The sequence below is a fragment of the Trachemys scripta genome, chromosome 1 (assembly GCF_013100865.1).
Source record: "Trachemys scripta elegans isolate TJP31775 chromosome 1, CAS_Tse_1.0, whole genome shotgun sequence".
Taxonomy (NCBI): domain Eukaryota; kingdom Metazoa; phylum Chordata; order Testudines; family Emydidae; genus Trachemys; species Trachemys scripta.
This window is the reverse complement of record NC_048298.1, coordinates 184,709,740-184,726,645: the sequence shown is the minus strand read 5'-3', so window position 1 is coordinate 184,726,645 and position 16,906 is coordinate 184,709,740. Positions and strand designations below refer to the sequence as shown.

The window sequence follows — 16,906 nt, the reverse complement described above, 5'->3', positions numbered from 1 at the left end:
TGACATTTTTCCTCCTTTTGTTCTGCTAGGTCCCTACAGACTATAGTTAAAATATTGGAGACATTCTACTTAAAGGCAGGAAGGCTGCATTTTCAATGTAGATAAATTTCTGATTTAATTTTCTGTGTGATTGAACTAAATCAAACATGATTAGTCCATGAACACTCTTGAAGTGAAGATTGTGACCTTTATCAAAGAACCTCATGGAGAATAACTGGAAATCAAATCAGCAGGCTCTAAGAATATACATTAGCAAAAATGAACTGAAGTCAAATAAATGGCCACAATACTCACAAAAATATTTGTCTAACATGCTACCAATCCTAAGGGGGGGGAGGGATTTATTTTGGCTCTTACAGAATTAAAAGGTTGCTAAACTCAAGGACAGACAGATGTAACAACTCAATATGCCTCAGGTAAGTGCTCTATGACACTTTTATTTTTAATCCTTTTCTCAACAGTACATGACACTAAAAGTCCTGATGCCAGTTTACACGTCTTACCCATGTGTATCGTCCCTGCAAGTGGATTTTTTTTCCAGTGGGGAGGGCATATGTGCCTGCTACCTGCATGCAAAAAAAAGAGCCAAACTGTGAAGCTCCTACTCATATTGAATAGCACCTTACTCTTGCTATTGACATCAATAGACCTACGTGAGGAGTAAAGCTTCAGCATACATCAGGGACTCGTGATCTAGGCCTGTATGCTTTCTGCATGAGCATTAAGGTGGGGTTTGGCTAACCATGGTTCTGAACGAATACAACACACTTTTGAGAAAACACATGACTTCGCTGTGGCTTAACTTCAAGGGCTCCCGCACTTTTTACCTCTTTTGCATACAACCCTAAAGAATCAAACCTGTTAACCTGCCTAACACTAGCAGGATTTTAGCTCCAGCAAGACTGAGCTCAGTTATATAGTGGTTTACTGGGGGGCAAGGTTGAGTAAGGATGGGTTGGAGCAATAGCAGAAGGGCCACAGGGAGCCCTGGATGGTTTTGTCTAGCCCGCCTGCCTCATTAATAATACAAATATTTTACATTGCTATAGCACATGGCAGTTCCAAAGTACTTTAGAAGCCTGCCCTAATTAACCTGTTAACTAATAAATGCCATGTCCTTGTGGAACACAAATACCTAATCCTCTATTATGCTGCTTCATTACTTTTCTTTCTGCAGAGGTGTGTATGTTTTCCACTTATATACAGGAATTCATCTTCAACTAGTCAATAAGAAAAACAACAAACTATAAATCCTTGCAGAATTTGTTCCACACTGGGTTATGCAATCAGGGGTTTGAAACAGTCCTTTTATTATTTATATATTTTTTTACTTTACAAATAATTATATATAGTTACACATGTCCCTTCACAGAAGGTACATTAAAAACAAAAAGCTTGTATCATCCAAAATAAACACTTTGTTGTTCATTAATATAAAATGGACTGATATTTCTAGTAGGAGACATATCCAAACCACTGTTCATCCAAATTTCTTGCATTATCTGTTCTCGGCGCTCTATTCTTTCAGCCAGTTCAGCTGCTTCTGTTGAATTATAACCCGAGTAATACGTCCTATAAAATCCTGTTCGCTCATTTGGCAAGTCTGAATCTGAAGAATCTTCCTCTTCTTCATCATCACTGTGATCATCTGCTTTGTCGCTTTCCAGCACTGAATGGTCTTTCATTCTGTGCAGTTTTGGGAAGTCGTTAGTGCATGACACATGTATCACCAAAGCACACAGTGTGAAGACTAAGCCCACACACACACTAGACACAAACAGGAGAGCAGCTCTTTCAGGGTGATCTAAAATTCAAAACAAAAAGCCAGACTTAAAACATCTGTAAACAAAAGCCGAGAACAGATACAAAAGTCAGCAGTCATTTCCAAAGAGCCCTACGTGATGTTGGGTAAGTTTGGTGCTTTTTTGGCATTATCTGCCATGCAACAAAAAGTTTGTGTACTTGTCATCTAAATCCTGCCTAGTCAATTTCTTTAATTACTGGGCAAAAAGACTTGCCCCTAAAAGTGTTATGCTGGATTTTATGAATAGTTTACTAGCACTCTTAACCACTGGCTGGTGGCCATGCCTCCCTTTTCTAGCCCTCTTGCCATAGTGGGCATGGCCTGGGAAAAGGGGGCAGGGCAGAGAGGTTCTGTGTTCTGGCAAACTCTGGTTGCCAGAATAGTCCCTCGGGCTGTTGCAGCCTTCTTGACAAAGGGTACACCTACATTTGAGCTGGGAGCTGGGATTCCTAGCTAGCGCAGACGTACCCATGCTAGCTCTGCTCCAGCTTGCATGCTAAAAATAGCAGCGCAGCCAGGGTAGCAAGGGTAGCGGCTCTGGCTCACCGCCTGAGTACATACCTGCCCAGCCCCCTGGATACATGTTTGGGGGCTAGCCAAAACCATGGCCCTGCTAGCCCCAGATACACTGTCCTTTTTAGTGCTCTAGCATAAGCAGCACTAATGTGGGTACGTCTATCTCAGCTGAGAATAGCACTTGTGAGCTCAAATGTAAAGCAGTCCTGAGACTGCTCTACGTTGCCACTCAGGACCATCTCCATCTGCAGGTACACATCAAATGTTTGCTCCACTATATTTGGGAGGGAAAGAAGACACCTGGGCACCCTTCACTGAGAAAGAAAAGGATAGCACTCTTGCTTCATGAAAAAAAGGGTTCTCAATTGGGTTAGGTTGAAAATGCTGGAGTGAACTTCGGGTGAGATAAACTTCTTTAGATAGAAGGTTAAGTTTAGTCTCTAGAAAGTGTGTTATGATTTTGTTTTATATGTAACCATTTGTTTCTGCTATTCTTACTCATTATCACTTAAATCTCTGTTTCTTTATAACAGACATTCTTATTTTCACTGTAACTACATCTAAGTGCTGGGGCGTAAAGAAAAATGCTGGTGCTTAGTTGAATCTTACAAGCTGTTCCTTTGGGAACAGCAAGCCTGGTAATTCTGTGAGTGTTCAGTGGATAAGGGGCTGGACACTGCTGGGAATGCTCTGAGAACTCAGGGAGTTGGTGTGTGCCGTCCCTACCTGTACAGCGAGACTAAGGCCTGTGGAGGCCTGGAAGGTAACGCTTGTGCTGCCAGAGGCTGTTGGTTTCAGGGAGCAGGCAAGTGGTGGCGAGGTGCCTCACAACCCTGGTGTAACGGGGTTGGCATCCACCTCTCACATATGCCCCCTTCTGGTACGATGTGTCTGCAGTCTCTCATTTACGGTGACCCATCAGTAGTGTCTCAGGTGATTTATTAGTGATTCAGCCCTCCGGCCGAGTCACACACACTGTCTGTATGTGAAACAGAACAAACCCCTTCCAGGGTAACAGTCTTTAACTTGCCCCAGATATGATATGGGCCGTACCCTCAAGGCTTCTTCCCTGGAGACACTGTCTTTTTGTGGCTCTCCCTAGGCTCAGTCCTTACTCAGTCCCAACTGCCAGCCAGGAGAGCCTTCTTTGCTCCCCCGGTCCCCGCCCGCAGACTGTCTTGGGCTCAGCCCCAGCAGCGAGCCAGGAGCTCTCTCTTACTCCCCCAGTCCCTTCCCACACTGAGCTGTCCGTGGTCCTACTTCTCCTTCAGACAGTCAGGAACACAGTCCTCTCTCCTCCAACTCCAGACAGCAACTGACTGCTGCTCTGTTCTGCAGCTCCTTTTATATGGTCCCTGATTGATTGCTCCCTGCAGCCTCTCTCACTGGCTCTTTCTCCGCAATCACGCTTGGCTGCTTGGAGGACTTCTCTTCTGCTCCTCTCTGGGATGAGTGTGGCAGGACCCTGAGGCCTCCAGTCACACCTGGGCACTCTTGAGGAGCATCACATAGCTCAGTACTTGTATGGGAGACCTCTAAAGCAAAGGTGTGCTACAGGAAGGTGTGATGGTGACTCAATAGGGAAAACTCTTCTGTCTGACTCACTATTTAATGACTTTCCCAGTACGGTGCTAGGGGACACTGGGCTGCAGCAGTGTCATGTTTCAAATGCGTTGTAAAACCAAAGCCGTAATTGCTTGTGCTCATTTACAGATCCCATGACCTCTTCTGAAAGAGTAGAAATATTGGCTCCAGGGCTGCTCTCACATTTCAGCTTGTGGTGTTATATTCTGTCTACCTACATTTTTTTCTGAGTTTTCGGTTAGCTGGTGATATTATTGTTATGAGCTGGGTGATACCTTGTTATGGGTTGAGTTAAAAGCCCATTGAGAGTGGTAGATGTGAACTCATCCTTCAGTTAACATAACTGTAAGCATAAGCCCCACTGAAGGCAAAAAGTGTGTGTAAACCCACTCAGGAGTTTTTGGTTGAATACTGTTTTGGGTAGGGATGTGTGTGTGAGAAGAGAGTCACTATAGTTAATCCACCTCCCTGAGATGCAGTAGCTAAATCAACGGAAGAATTCTTCTGTCCTAGCACTGTCTACACTGGGGTTTAGGTCAGTGCTAGGTTTAACTATGGTTTAGGTTTAACTATGTCACTCAAGGTTGTGGATTTTTCACACCTTTGAGTGATCCTATTGGGATCCAGGAAGTGTCTATAGATCTATACACGAGCGTATATAGATGTTGGCCGGGCGAGCCGGCCGACATCTATACCTTTGACATCACCTTTGAGTGATGTAGCTAGGTCAACCTAACTTTTCAGTGTAGACAGCCCTGAGAATGAAAGCCAACCAAAAGGAGCAGCTGAAAGCTGAAGGTGGCTGACTCTGGAAGAAACCTGGGAAGAGGCTTTTGGGTTATGGGTGCAGGCTAAAAGAGCACTCTTGGTGCTGGATGCAAAAGAAGCTGTTTCTTGCTATTTGATCCCCTCTGCATTCAAAGACACAGGACAGTCTTTGTAAATAAACAAAACTGGATCAAAGAAACACCTATCACCAATTTCTGCTTCTAACTGGAATATCTACAGGGTCCTAAACTTTGACTAGCCACTCAGGTCTAAAAGGGGCAACATGATCTTACATGTATTTTCCTAAATCCTGCTCTGTAGAGTTGTTGGGTCAGAATTCCCACATCGCCAATGGTAGACACAGACTGATCATCCAACTAGACCATCTTAAAGATCTAGCTAGAGGTTGATCTGAGTGGCACTTAATCTGCAAGGAGGCCACGTCCCTTTGGGATTTGCCTTGATGATTGATGGTGGTGGTGGTGGTGGCAATGGGTCAGAATTCCTGCCATGTACCATCCCATGGTTGAATTTTAATTGTGCTTCAATAATCCTTATATATACAGATCAAAAATTCCAAAAATGGATTCCTAAAGACAGGCTCCTAAATAAGTGCCTAATTTTCTAAAGTGCTGAGCACCCAGCAGCTCCCATTGAAATCACTCATTTAAAAAATCTTGGCAGCAACCTCTAAAAGAGTTTAGGATCCTTCGGGCTGGAACATATTACATAAATGTCAGTTGTTATGTTATTATTGTCTCATCCTCCCGGCAGTGTGGTAATGCTCTATCAGCACAATTATTCGAAGTAACAGGTTTACCAAATAGAATATAAGGAGGAAAAAAACCCAACATTTTCCTACCTCTAATGTAAGCAAATGTAGCCAAAGAGTTGCTAATAATAATTCCATCTTTCTTTGGCAGCCTTGATTCCCTGGGGTCAATGTTTATATCTATAATGTGAAAATACAAGACAAATGCAATTAGATTGTAATACCCAAACCCATGATCTACAAACAAAACATAATGGATAGTTAGAAAACTACAAAATTGTTATTAAACAGCAGCTATGACCAATTCCAGTGCCTGAACCAAAGCCCAAAGAGGCCAAAGGAAAGATTCCCAATGACTTCACTGAGCTTTCGATCAAACCCTATATGAATCACTTCCCAAAGCAATCTCTGCAGTATCCTAGAAATGGTGGCAATAGAGGATGTGTGCTAGCCACACCATTCATTTTCTCTGTTGTTCACAAAATTACATTTCAGCGTTACTCATACATGGCTATCCAGTCTGAAACCATCATATACTCACTGTTACTGTTCACATCTCTTGACCACAGTTAAGAAAGATGTACCAAAGTTATGGATAATCATAATGTGCCAATGTCCCAGCGATGGAAATGTCAAAATGCAAGATGTTTAAAGTTCTGTTTAAAGTGACTTCAATGGCTTAATTAAAGATCACAGCTCACAGTATGTAGTGTAAGGGGATGGTTAGCAGATAACTTGTTTTTTATTTGCAGTTTCCCCTCCACCTTATTCCAATCTAAATTTAATAAATTAATAGACAAGAATGAAATATGATAAGAAATATTAAGATTATACTGTGCATGGCTACTTCCCAGGGAATGAAAGTGGCAGACTGAGAAGCAACTGAGGAGAACAGCGATGAAAATTAACAGTACAAGTGTTGCCACTCTGATTCTTGAGGAAACCTTGTGTGTATAAACACAATGTTGATCAAGTTTGCTTTTTTTCAGAAAATCTTTAGCTCTGTGTATAAACAACCACATTGTGTAGCTTGTTTGGTCTGAACATGCAGTTTCAGGCAAATGACTTCTCCACACTTTAAGGCACCCCTTTAAATATTCAGAAGCGCTGGCAGTGAACTACACTGCACATTGGGCATGTACGTTCTGGAGTAGACCCAAAATTCCAGGCTGTGCCTCTGTAAAAGGTGGCCAGAACAAGGCAGCGATTGGCACACTAAGGTCCTGGAGAGAATGGGTAGCTCCTCACTTACCAGAGCCACTGAGCATCTACTGAGTCAACAGGTTCTTCCACAGGAACAGGTGTGGGAAGCATGCCGTAACCCCTCAGCTGCAAGCTTACCCGCTTCATCTCTCAAATTTAGGACCAAATCTTGCAATCCTTGCTCGAGCCAACATCTCATATATTTTTACAGGCATTTGACCTGAGAAAAAGACTTCTGGATTTGGCCCACAATAATTTATTTACTATCAGGCCCAGAATCTTGCCTTTGTTCCTGAATGGATTTCTCATTGTGAAATTCCCAGGTTACAGTATCATCAGAATCTAATTGTGTAGAACTCATTCTGTTGATGATAAAACACTTTTTTTTTTTTTTTTTTTTTTACAACTTTCAGTGGTCAGAGCCAGTTTTAACACATGATTTTACTACTTCCCCCTCTAATTATTCTAATACAACTATGTCCATCTGTGATCAAACATATTTCCTATTTTGACTTAAAGACAAATGATGGTAATAAACCATAAAAATTACCATATTTACCATCGTTCTGCTTTAGAGAAGGATTTAGATTAGAAATCATCGGATCAACTGCTGTAAGTATGATTCTGGGAACTAAAAAGAAAAAAGAAAAATTGTATACCGTCAATTTTAAGAATGTTACACTATCTGAGTTGTTATCTTAATCACACTGCAAATAAGGAAAATTCACTATAAACTATGGCCCAGAATAATAATCAAACCCATTATTAGTACATTTTAAATGTGCACAATCAACACCTTTATGATCATTGTAACACAAACGACCAGGGCTGTAATTTTCTGCTGGCCTTGTCTACTAAAGAACATTCATACAGAGGCTCCACTCCTGCAACTGGATTCCACAGGCAGACCCTTGTGCCTGCGTGCAGCTCAAGTGCAGTCAATGTGACTGCATGAGGGTGTTAGGATCTGCTCTTCTGGGTTGGACTGAAGGACTAGGGCCAGAGTTTGTGCTCCCAGAGCCACAGGTACCGAAAGAGCTAATTTTCTTTTGTTAATAACAAAAGATGAATCAAATGGAGAGCAGAAGTTTTCTTTCTTTCAGGGGCAAGATCTTGCTTTTTCTGCTGCTCTTCTTATGTTCCTACTTGTAGTCAAAAGTAATAGATGGTACAAGAAACAAGTCCTTGTTAAATCCCTTAGCTCCAGGTGAGAGCCAGGGTCTGGACTCCTGCCAGAGATCTGTCTCACAGGGCACAGTTTCCCTAAGACATAACTATCTAATAGCTAGATCCAGCTTTCTGGCCCAAAAGGAAATGCCAATGAACAGGAAATAATGAGGAATATTTTTGATAGACCTTAAATTGTGCCAATCACTGCTTTTGATGAGGAAAATAGACCAAGTCTGTAATGATCAGTAAAGAAATGTTTGAAGCCCTGTGTGATATGCTCTGTAACTTTCCTGACTAGAAGTTTTTGTTCTACTTCAAGTGGTGGACCCTATGGGTATGCCATTGTGGGTGTGCATGCATTCCATGTGCCAGAGAACCCACAGTGGAATATAGGGACCACACAACTTGAAAAACTCCAGTTACAGCAAGGCTCCTATTACCCCCCACTCCCTGTCCCAATTTTTCACATGTGCGGTCTGGTTACCCTAATTTCAGTTTAACTACAGCCCTCTGGGGTGTGAACTTTTCACCTGAGTGACACAGCTAGGTTGATCGAAATTTTAAGTGTAGACTAAGCATTGGTCTGAGTGGCCAGAGAACTGTTTCCTTTTAATTAACTTCTTTTTCTTCTGGTGCATTTTAGTGGATTTAATTTGGAAGCTTTCACACTCTTCTTACAGGGATTAAAATGATCTAAAAGGAAGGCACATTGTGTACATGTTAAGAGCTCACAAATCCTGTGTCAGATGAATGGGTCCTTCAGTTATCCTGATCTTGGCACCTATTCTTCGTACTATACAAAGACAGACTGATGGAGTTTCACACTCATTTGGAAAATGGAAGACATTTCAGGTATGAAAAAAATGTTTGCCAATAAACTATGTAAAAGAAGATTGACAGGAACAGAGGGAGGTCCAGTGCAAGGGGTTGAAGTACAGTTTTACTCTGAAAAATAACTGTAAAAATGGCACTTCTTACTGCCCAGCCATTCTCCATAGGTGTGCGATCAAAGTCATATCTGTTTCCTTTCCTGGTAAAGTTTTTAAAGTAAGTTTTAGTACTTTTGACTCCTTTAAATACTGCAAAGCCAACACGGATATTGAAGAGTAATTTGGCCTCTATTTTGGCTTGTGCATCATCAGATTTGTTAACTAAGTTCCAGAGGCAGAATTTTTATTATTGATGTGTGCAGGGCCAGCTCCAGGCACCAGCTTAACAAGCAGGTGCTTGGGGTGGCCAAGGGAGAGGGGCGGCACCTGCGGCAATTCGGCGGCGGCAGGTCCCTCACTCCCTCTAGGAGCGAAGGACCTGCCGCTGAACTGCTGCCGCCGATCGCGATCGCAGCTTTTTTTTGTTTGTTTGTTTTTGCTTGGGGCAGCAGAAATGCTGGAGCCGGCCCTGGATGTGTGAGCCAGAAAATGAACAGCTTGATTTTCAGATTCCAGGCTGAATTTGGAGGGCTGGCATGTGTAAAAAAAAAAAAAAAAAAATCTGTGTGTTCACTTGTGAGGCTGTGAGTCTGTCATGGAGATCACGGAAGTCACGGATTCCGTGACTTTCCAGGACCTCTGTGACTTCTGGCCATTGCTGGGGCAGTCTTGGGTCGCCGTGCCCCCTCCCCCAGCAGCAGCAGTGGGGGGCCCGAGCTACTGCCACCTGCCCACCCCAATACTGGTGGGGGCCCTGGGCCACGTGCCACTGTGCTTCCCCCCAAGCACCCACAGAGGTCCCGGGCCACATGCTGCCTCCCGCCAGCACCCACGGCGCCCAGCTCCCCCGGGCCACCCCCAGAGCACCTGCGGCACACCCAGGCCGCCCCCCTGTCATCACCCAAGATTTAGTCGGGGTCTATAGTACAAGTCATGGACAGATCACAGGGCATGAATTTTTGTTTACTGCCCATGACCTGTCCATGACTTTTACCAAAAATACCCGTGACTGAAACGTAGCTTTATTAATTTGTAATAGCTGGTCTGGAAATAATGAAAGACACTAAACAAGGAACACCATGATTCTGTTTTTATAAATTCCGTTTTCAAAGTGCATTTTAAATGAGATCTGGCAAGATTCTTGGGATAACACTTATGATCAAAGGGGCCCAAGGCCTTGTGGTGTCTATTACAACAAAGGATGCATCTGTAGGGAGTATTTTTATATGTTTCTTTTAGAGAGATTCTCAGGTGGTGAGAAAGGAGGAAATATGGAACATATTCTAAAGGAAAGACCCAGCACTGCTGAGACAGAAAAAAATCACATATTGTATTACATTTTTATTTCAGAGATCAGCCATTAAGATTTTATGACAGCATAAATCATTTATCTTGAAATTTGCAGAAAAGGGGGTCTACATTTTCTGTAAAACTTGGGTTTTACAGAAAATGGGTTTTGGGATTCTCTGGAAAAAACTGAGGTGTAAAACTAATACAATGTATACTACTATTTGATCATGCTGAGATGCCTTATCTAATGAAAATCACAAGTGAAGGATCTCTCCATCAGCAATCTTTGGTTTCTCCTAGTTTGGGAACCTTTCTCTTTCTAAAATAAGCAAAGTAATTCACAGCCCGAGTCTCACCTCTCTCTCTTTCTGTTGACTCTGAGTAGGGGAAGACAGATGGATAATATTTTGTCCCATTCCTTTTTGTCAGCATAAGCAGTGCGGCCCTCATTCAGCAAAGTACATAAGGAGGCCCTGATTCAGCAAAGTGCATAAGCACTTGCTTAAGTGTGTCCTTATTCAGCACTGCGTTATGGGCATACTTAACTTTAAGCATGTGCATAAGTGCTTTGCTGTATTGGGATTTAAGTAGGAAAATTGTGAAGGATTTTGGGATCAAAGGTGCTATAAAATGCAAATTAATTATTACTACAACAAAAGTGCATGAAAAGCCAATTTCCTCATCTTTCTCTGTTAGTGCAAGCACACCAGTGTCAATAAAGCCTGTGCTACATCAAAAGTTCTATTCATTGTTGCAGTAATACCAGTAAACCCGGCACTTGAGTTCCAAAAATAAAGAAGACCATCAAGCTCCCATTGCTTAGCCAAGCATCCAGCAAAGCATTTCTAGAGTTTCTTCTTGATGGTTTCATAAATGTCTTCATCTCACTCGTCTTAAGAATCAGGTCTCAGTCTTGGCTCCACTGGACTTTGCTAAGAGGCCAGGCTCTATAGCGAGGCTCTATAGCGAGGCTCTCTCAGATCTCCTGTCTCCACAAAACAGTTTCCAACATGAAACGTCAGCTCTTCTCTAACCAACCTGCTAACTGCTTCAAACCTTCATGAAGCCTCTGCAGAAAACTTCTCTCCTTCACCTTGCCCTTGTGGCAATCACCTCAGTTTCCCACATAACTGAACAGTCATTTTCTACTGAAAAGCCTCATATCCAACTTTCTTTTCTGACAATGGGGCCCTCGTACTACCTCCTCCTTTTGTTCCTATGTCAACTCACCTCTATATTAGTGTATGTCTACACAGCAGCTGCAAGGGTGCTTCCCAGTGAGGTTAGACAGACCCAGTGTGGCCATGGCAACATGGCCGGCAGCTCAGGCTAGCCACCTGAGCACAAGCCTGCCCGATGGAAATACCACTGTCACTGTAAGCAGCGTCTACACTCTCGAGTTATGCCGACATAGCTATGCCACTATAGTCCCTGTAGTGTAGACATGGCTGTGGCTCAAATTAGCACACTTGAGTTACTCCACCTCAGCTAGCTTAGCTTCAGTGAGAGTGACCACAGGGCAAAAACAAACAAACAAACAAACAAACAAACAAACACTTGAGCTACACAGAGTGATTGGATTAGCAGAATGATTGGACAAGCAGCTGGAACTCAGGCTGTGGCATCCCCCACAGCATTATTGCTCTAGCGCCATTAGCACAAGTTTCAGACACCCCAAGCCCTGACAGGCACGCTAGCGATTTTTGTGTGTGGACAGGAGTTAAGATAGGTACAAAACTTGAATTATAGCTTGTACTAACGATGCAGTTAAGACAAACCCTGTATATGCACGTAGGCAATTTCTTGTGCTAAAATCCTTTTTCTCTGATACTTTGGTACAACTAAATAAAATAAATATAATATTTAGCATATATAATATGCTAAATAAAAATACTTTTTTAAAGAAGACTGTTGATCACTACCACTGGTCACAGGTTCCCAACGGGAGGAAACCCTGGTGCTCAGAGCCCAGTCAGACCTGTCGGATGATAAGAAGTTGGTACAAGCTGAGTAGCGGTCAGCGATAAGAAGTTGGTCCCAGCCGAAGAGTGGCAGAATCACAAGATTCCACCCTGAGACAGGGAAAGACTTAAAGGACCAAACCCTGAGGGTGGGTGCTCTCAGAGAGATCTGAAAGAGGACAGAGGTGCAGCTAGCCCTGTAACCGGGACAGATATTGTCTATGTTAAAATCCAAATCTCGAGTGAGGGGAAACCACCAGCTCATAGAGGAGGAGGAGGTGAGAAGAAATTATGAGGCAAGATCAGGAACATCTCTCAAAGTACGTCCTTAGTGGACTTACAGTTGAGAAAGCCGTCTATTTCTGAAGGTAGGCATTCCTTATCACTGTGATGTGCTATCAATTCAGTTCAGTTTGGCTGCAAGAGGCAAATTGCTTTAGCAAAGTAAAACTTGATTTACTGCCATAATCAGAAATTTCTATGGAGAGGTTTGCTTTAAAAACATTACAGTACGTATCCCCTGGGAGTCTTTTATCAACAGGAGCTCCCACCCCGTGTGTGGAATTTCAAGAATTCCAAAACTCTTCTTTTCTCATGGCTACTAGATGATCTATAAAATAATAAGAGCTGCAAATCACTTGCTAATGCTTCAGATTGCACAATTTAGTATTGTTTGGCAGAAAAAACCTGCAAAATGTGCCAGCAACACAGAAGAATGTTATCTACTACCTGGTTTATGTGTCTTTGCAAAACCACTACAACGATTAATAGTATGAGTTATCTTACCACCTACACACCCCTCAGCCCACAAATAAAGAACAAGGTGTCAGAATTATTAATAGAGTAATTAAAGGGAATTCCAATAACTCACTTTTATAAAAGGACCAACAATACAGCATTTACTGTCTAAGCATATTATGTATTAGCTCCATGGCAAGCCTCCAGCTCCTTCTTCATAAAAATAAATATCAATCTTAGTTTAATTCCTCTCACCTGAAGGCTAACAGACCGTCTTTTATGAGGGTAGATTCTTAAAAGCTCTAAAACATACCTTGAGAAATCCCCTATTGTGCCTACAAGGAACCTGCCTTCTAGATAATCCATAGATGATTATTGTTTTCTCTGATCTTCAGATATATGACACTGTACAACTAAGATAAGAATCAATCCCAAAATGGCTACTTATTGCCAACCATGTAAGTAAACTCCGAGTACCGCTTATTTGGGCCGCTCCCATGGAAAGACTTGCCAGAGGTAGACTCAGAAAACTCCACAGTGTTTCCCCATAGAGTTAGTTCAGCATATTCTTCACAGGGAGGGGAGGAGATTGCAGCTGCACAGAGAGGAAGGGGCAGGGTGCACAGCTGTCAAACCTATGAAGCCCAAGGATCTCTGGTGATATTGCCAAGAGTTAACACCTCCTTTCGACTGGCAGCACAGATTGCTGCTGTTGGCTTCACCATTTATATCAGTGTCTTACCTCAGTGCGCAGGCCAGGGGGTAAGGAAGAGCAGGCCTAGGAGGCGTTAATGAGACTATTTCAGTTTCTGTAGTGTAGCAGTAGGGGCCTGATCCAAAGCCTTCTGAAGAAGTCATTGGAAAGACTCAGATCAGACTATATGTAGGCTGCCTACAGGAGCTAGCTACTTCCCTTCTGTCTAGATGCCACCTTTACCTGGCTGCCAAAAATGCAGAGCCCCAATTATTTGGTGCTCAGGTGCAATGACATGTGCAGGCTTCTAGGGGGCACAGAGCATGCTCCCTCAGTGAGTATAGATCTCTAGCTATGTGATTGTACCTACATCTCAGGTATTTTGTCATGTAAATATAATAGGTTACAGATGCTAACAGGAAGGCCAGGAAGAATCCAGCTCTGGGCGTGTGTGTTCATAGATGTATACACAACTTTGCAGTATTATGCTCTGCAAGTAGAATGAGATCTTCAAAATTATCACATATTTGCTCTTACCACATGTATAGCTGACATTAAGATATTTTTTCACTCCAGGCAGGCACGGACTTCCAAAATGGTTGTTGTTGACAATAATTTTACACCTTTGTTTCCCATAACACCTCTTTGATAATACTTCTAAAGCTGTATAGGACAAACAGTCTGAAAGAAAAAATCTGCAATGTTGAGTACATACATATACTTACATTATCAAAGACAATATCTACTACATGTGTACTTATGAACTTGAACTTGTCATCCATATTCAGTCAAAACTCCCATTGATTTCCCTGAGTAGGACTGCAGAATTAGGTCTTAGGTTTGTTCATTGAATATAAACCAACCTTGCTAACTTCTACATTTGCCTTGCATTTGTTAGGAGATGGGATTTGTATATTTCTGTTGCAGGTCAAAAATGTGCTCCCAGTTTCAATAACATGCCATGCGCAGTAATTTTATAAAAATAAACTCATCCACCTGGATTCTACATTGAAGGTGAAATGAACTGAATAGGAAAGTTTATGTACTGTACCTACCCGATTTAATCTACTTCAGAAAAGGCAGAATATCTTTAAATGCTACTAATTTCTCATATGCACTAAACACAAATCCAACAGGAAAAAATGCATTTTTGTCTTGTTTTTTAAATATGAAACCTTCTGAAATTGCAAGTAAGGAGAAGGTCATTGTTTTCTGGAGCTCTCTGCTCCCAACCAATATTATTTCATTTCCTTTGTGGCTTTCCATGAATGATGGATGCTTTCTTTTTGGAGTCACCAGCTGGGGATTTTTAAGAGGTAAGAAATATATTTAATTCCTTTTGACCACAAATATCAGACAAAGAAGGTAGCTCATTATCTTCTTCCTCTTCATTTCCATATGGGTTGGCTAGTGCTACTTTAGAAGAAACATGCTCATGATAGCAAAGAGTTTAAATAGGATTCACAATAGATTTAACACAAGGCAAAAATTAGTCACCTTTGAAAAGAAAACAGAGATTTCATATTGAGGTTTTTGACAAAAATAAAAATTCAAAATTTGAAGTCCAGAGATAGAACAAATCTGTAATTTATAGATTTAATACTTTTAAATGCAGACTAGACTTAAGCAACTATGAGTAACTTGTAAACCTGAGTAGCCAGTCTGAGGATACTGCATTATTTGTTTTTGGCAAATGGCTTAGTGACTGGCAATCTTGAGATACATATTCCCTGGAAAGCAATTCTTAGCTATAAGAAAATGCTGGTGACTCTTAACTCCAGCACTGTACTTTTGATGCAAGTCAGAAAACTATAAGAAACAAAATACTTTAGTTTTCAAAATCTTCTGACCACATTACATATGATATCTGTCATAGTGGAATTTTATAAACTCAAAGCTGAAAAAGAGAAGGAAGAGTTTTGATTCAATGACTCAGCTGTTTTAGTCTCCCTTTGGTGAACTTGAACTTTGGAAGACTTAGCCCTGGTCTACACTACGAGTTTAGGTTGAATTTAGCAGCTTTAGATCGATTTAACCCTGCACCCATCCACACGACGAAGCCATTTTTGTCGACTTAAAGGGCTCTTAAAATCGATTTCTGTACTTCTCCCCGATGAGGGGATTAGCGCTGAAATCGACATCGACGGGTCAAATTTGGGGTAGTATGGATGCAATTCGATGGTATTGGCCTCCGGGAGCTATCCCAGAGTACTCCATTGTGACCGCTCTGGACAGCACTTTCAACTCAGATGCACTAGCCAGGTTCACAGCAAAAGCCCCAGGAACTTTTAAATTTCATTTCCTGTTTGGCCAGCATGGTGAACTCATCAGCACAGGTGACCATGCAGTCCCAGAATCGCAAAAGAGCTCCAGCATGGACCAAATGGGAGGTACTGGATCTGATCGCTGTTTGGGGAGACGAATCCGTGCTATCAGAACTCCGTTCCAATAGATGAAATGCCAAAAATATTTGAAAAAATCTCCAAGGGCATGATGGACAGAGGCTACAACAGGGACCTGCAGCAGTGCCGTGTGAAAAGGAGCTCAGGCAAGCCTATCAAAAAACCGAAGAGGCAAACGGCCGCTCCAGGTCTGAGCCCCAGACATGCCTCTTCTATGATGAGCTGCATGCAATTCTATGGGGAGGCCCTACCACTACCCCACCCCGATCCGGGGACACCTGCAAGGGGGGAGTCTCATGCAACAGGGATGAGGATTTTGGGGACGAGGAAGATGAGGAGGTGGATGAGGATAGCGCACAGCACGTAAGCGGAGAAACCATTCTCCCCGACAGCCAGGAACTGTTTATCACCATGGAGCCAATACCCTCCCAATCCTCCCAATGCAGGCTCCCAGACCATGAAGCCGGAGAAGACACCTCTGGTGAGTGTACCTTTGTAAATATATGCATGGTTTAAAAGCAAGCGTGTTTAATTATTAATTTGCCCTCAAGACTTGGGATGCATTCGCGGCCAGTACAGTCCCTCCTTTTAAATGGCCAACCTAAAGGGGTGCTTGGTATGGGAAAGGAGGGTGCTGATGTTTGAAACCATTCCCACATGTTATGAAGGTTGAAGAAGCCGACAGACTGTGGCTTACCATGGCTGCCTGCAAGCCAAATTCTGTTGCCTGGCCCTGCGTGTGTGATCTCTCACACCAAACCAGCAGGCCCTCAATATAAGAGGCAAAATGCGACCTTGTACCAAAAGCACATGTGCTATGTAATGTTAACAGCTTGGTTCACTGTGAAAGAGTCTACCCATTGTTCTCTAAAATGTGTCTTTTTAAATACTACTCTCCCTTTTATTCCTCCTGCAGCTGCAAATGTTTCAACGCTCCCCCATCTTCTCCGTCCTAGAGGCTCGCACGGATAAGAAGGCAAAAAAACTGCACTCACGATGAAATGTTCTCTTAGCTCATGCAGTCCTCCCACACTGAAAGAGCCCAGCAAAATATGTGGAGGCAAACAATGTCAGA

At 42.5% G+C, this 16,906-nt stretch overlaps 1 protein-coding gene across 5 annotated transcripts in view; it reads right to left on the bottom strand.

The window, feature by feature from the left end:
* Window positions 1-1,289: 1,289 nt before the first annotated feature.
* The window catches only part of EVA1C (eva-1 homolog C), a 70,759-nt gene continuing 55,142 nt past the window's right edge, over window positions 1,290-16,906 (bottom strand). For 4 of the 5 annotated variants that reach the window (XM_034793714.1, XM_034793723.1, XM_034793686.1 and 1 more), the window contains 4 exons: window positions 13,967-14,110; window positions 7,198-7,278; window positions 5,535-5,624; window positions 1,290-1,804 (listed from right to left, as the gene is read on the bottom strand). In XM_034793714.1, the coding sequence (XP_034649605.1) occupies window positions 1,401-1,804; window positions 5,535-5,624; window positions 7,198-7,278; window positions 13,967-14,110 (719 nt within the window). In that variant the 3' untranslated portion in view covers window positions 1,290-1,400. The remainder of the gene's footprint in view (window positions 1,805-5,534; window positions 5,625-7,197; window positions 7,279-13,966; window positions 14,111-16,906) is intronic. The other variant, XM_034793696.1, reaches the window with a different exon arrangement.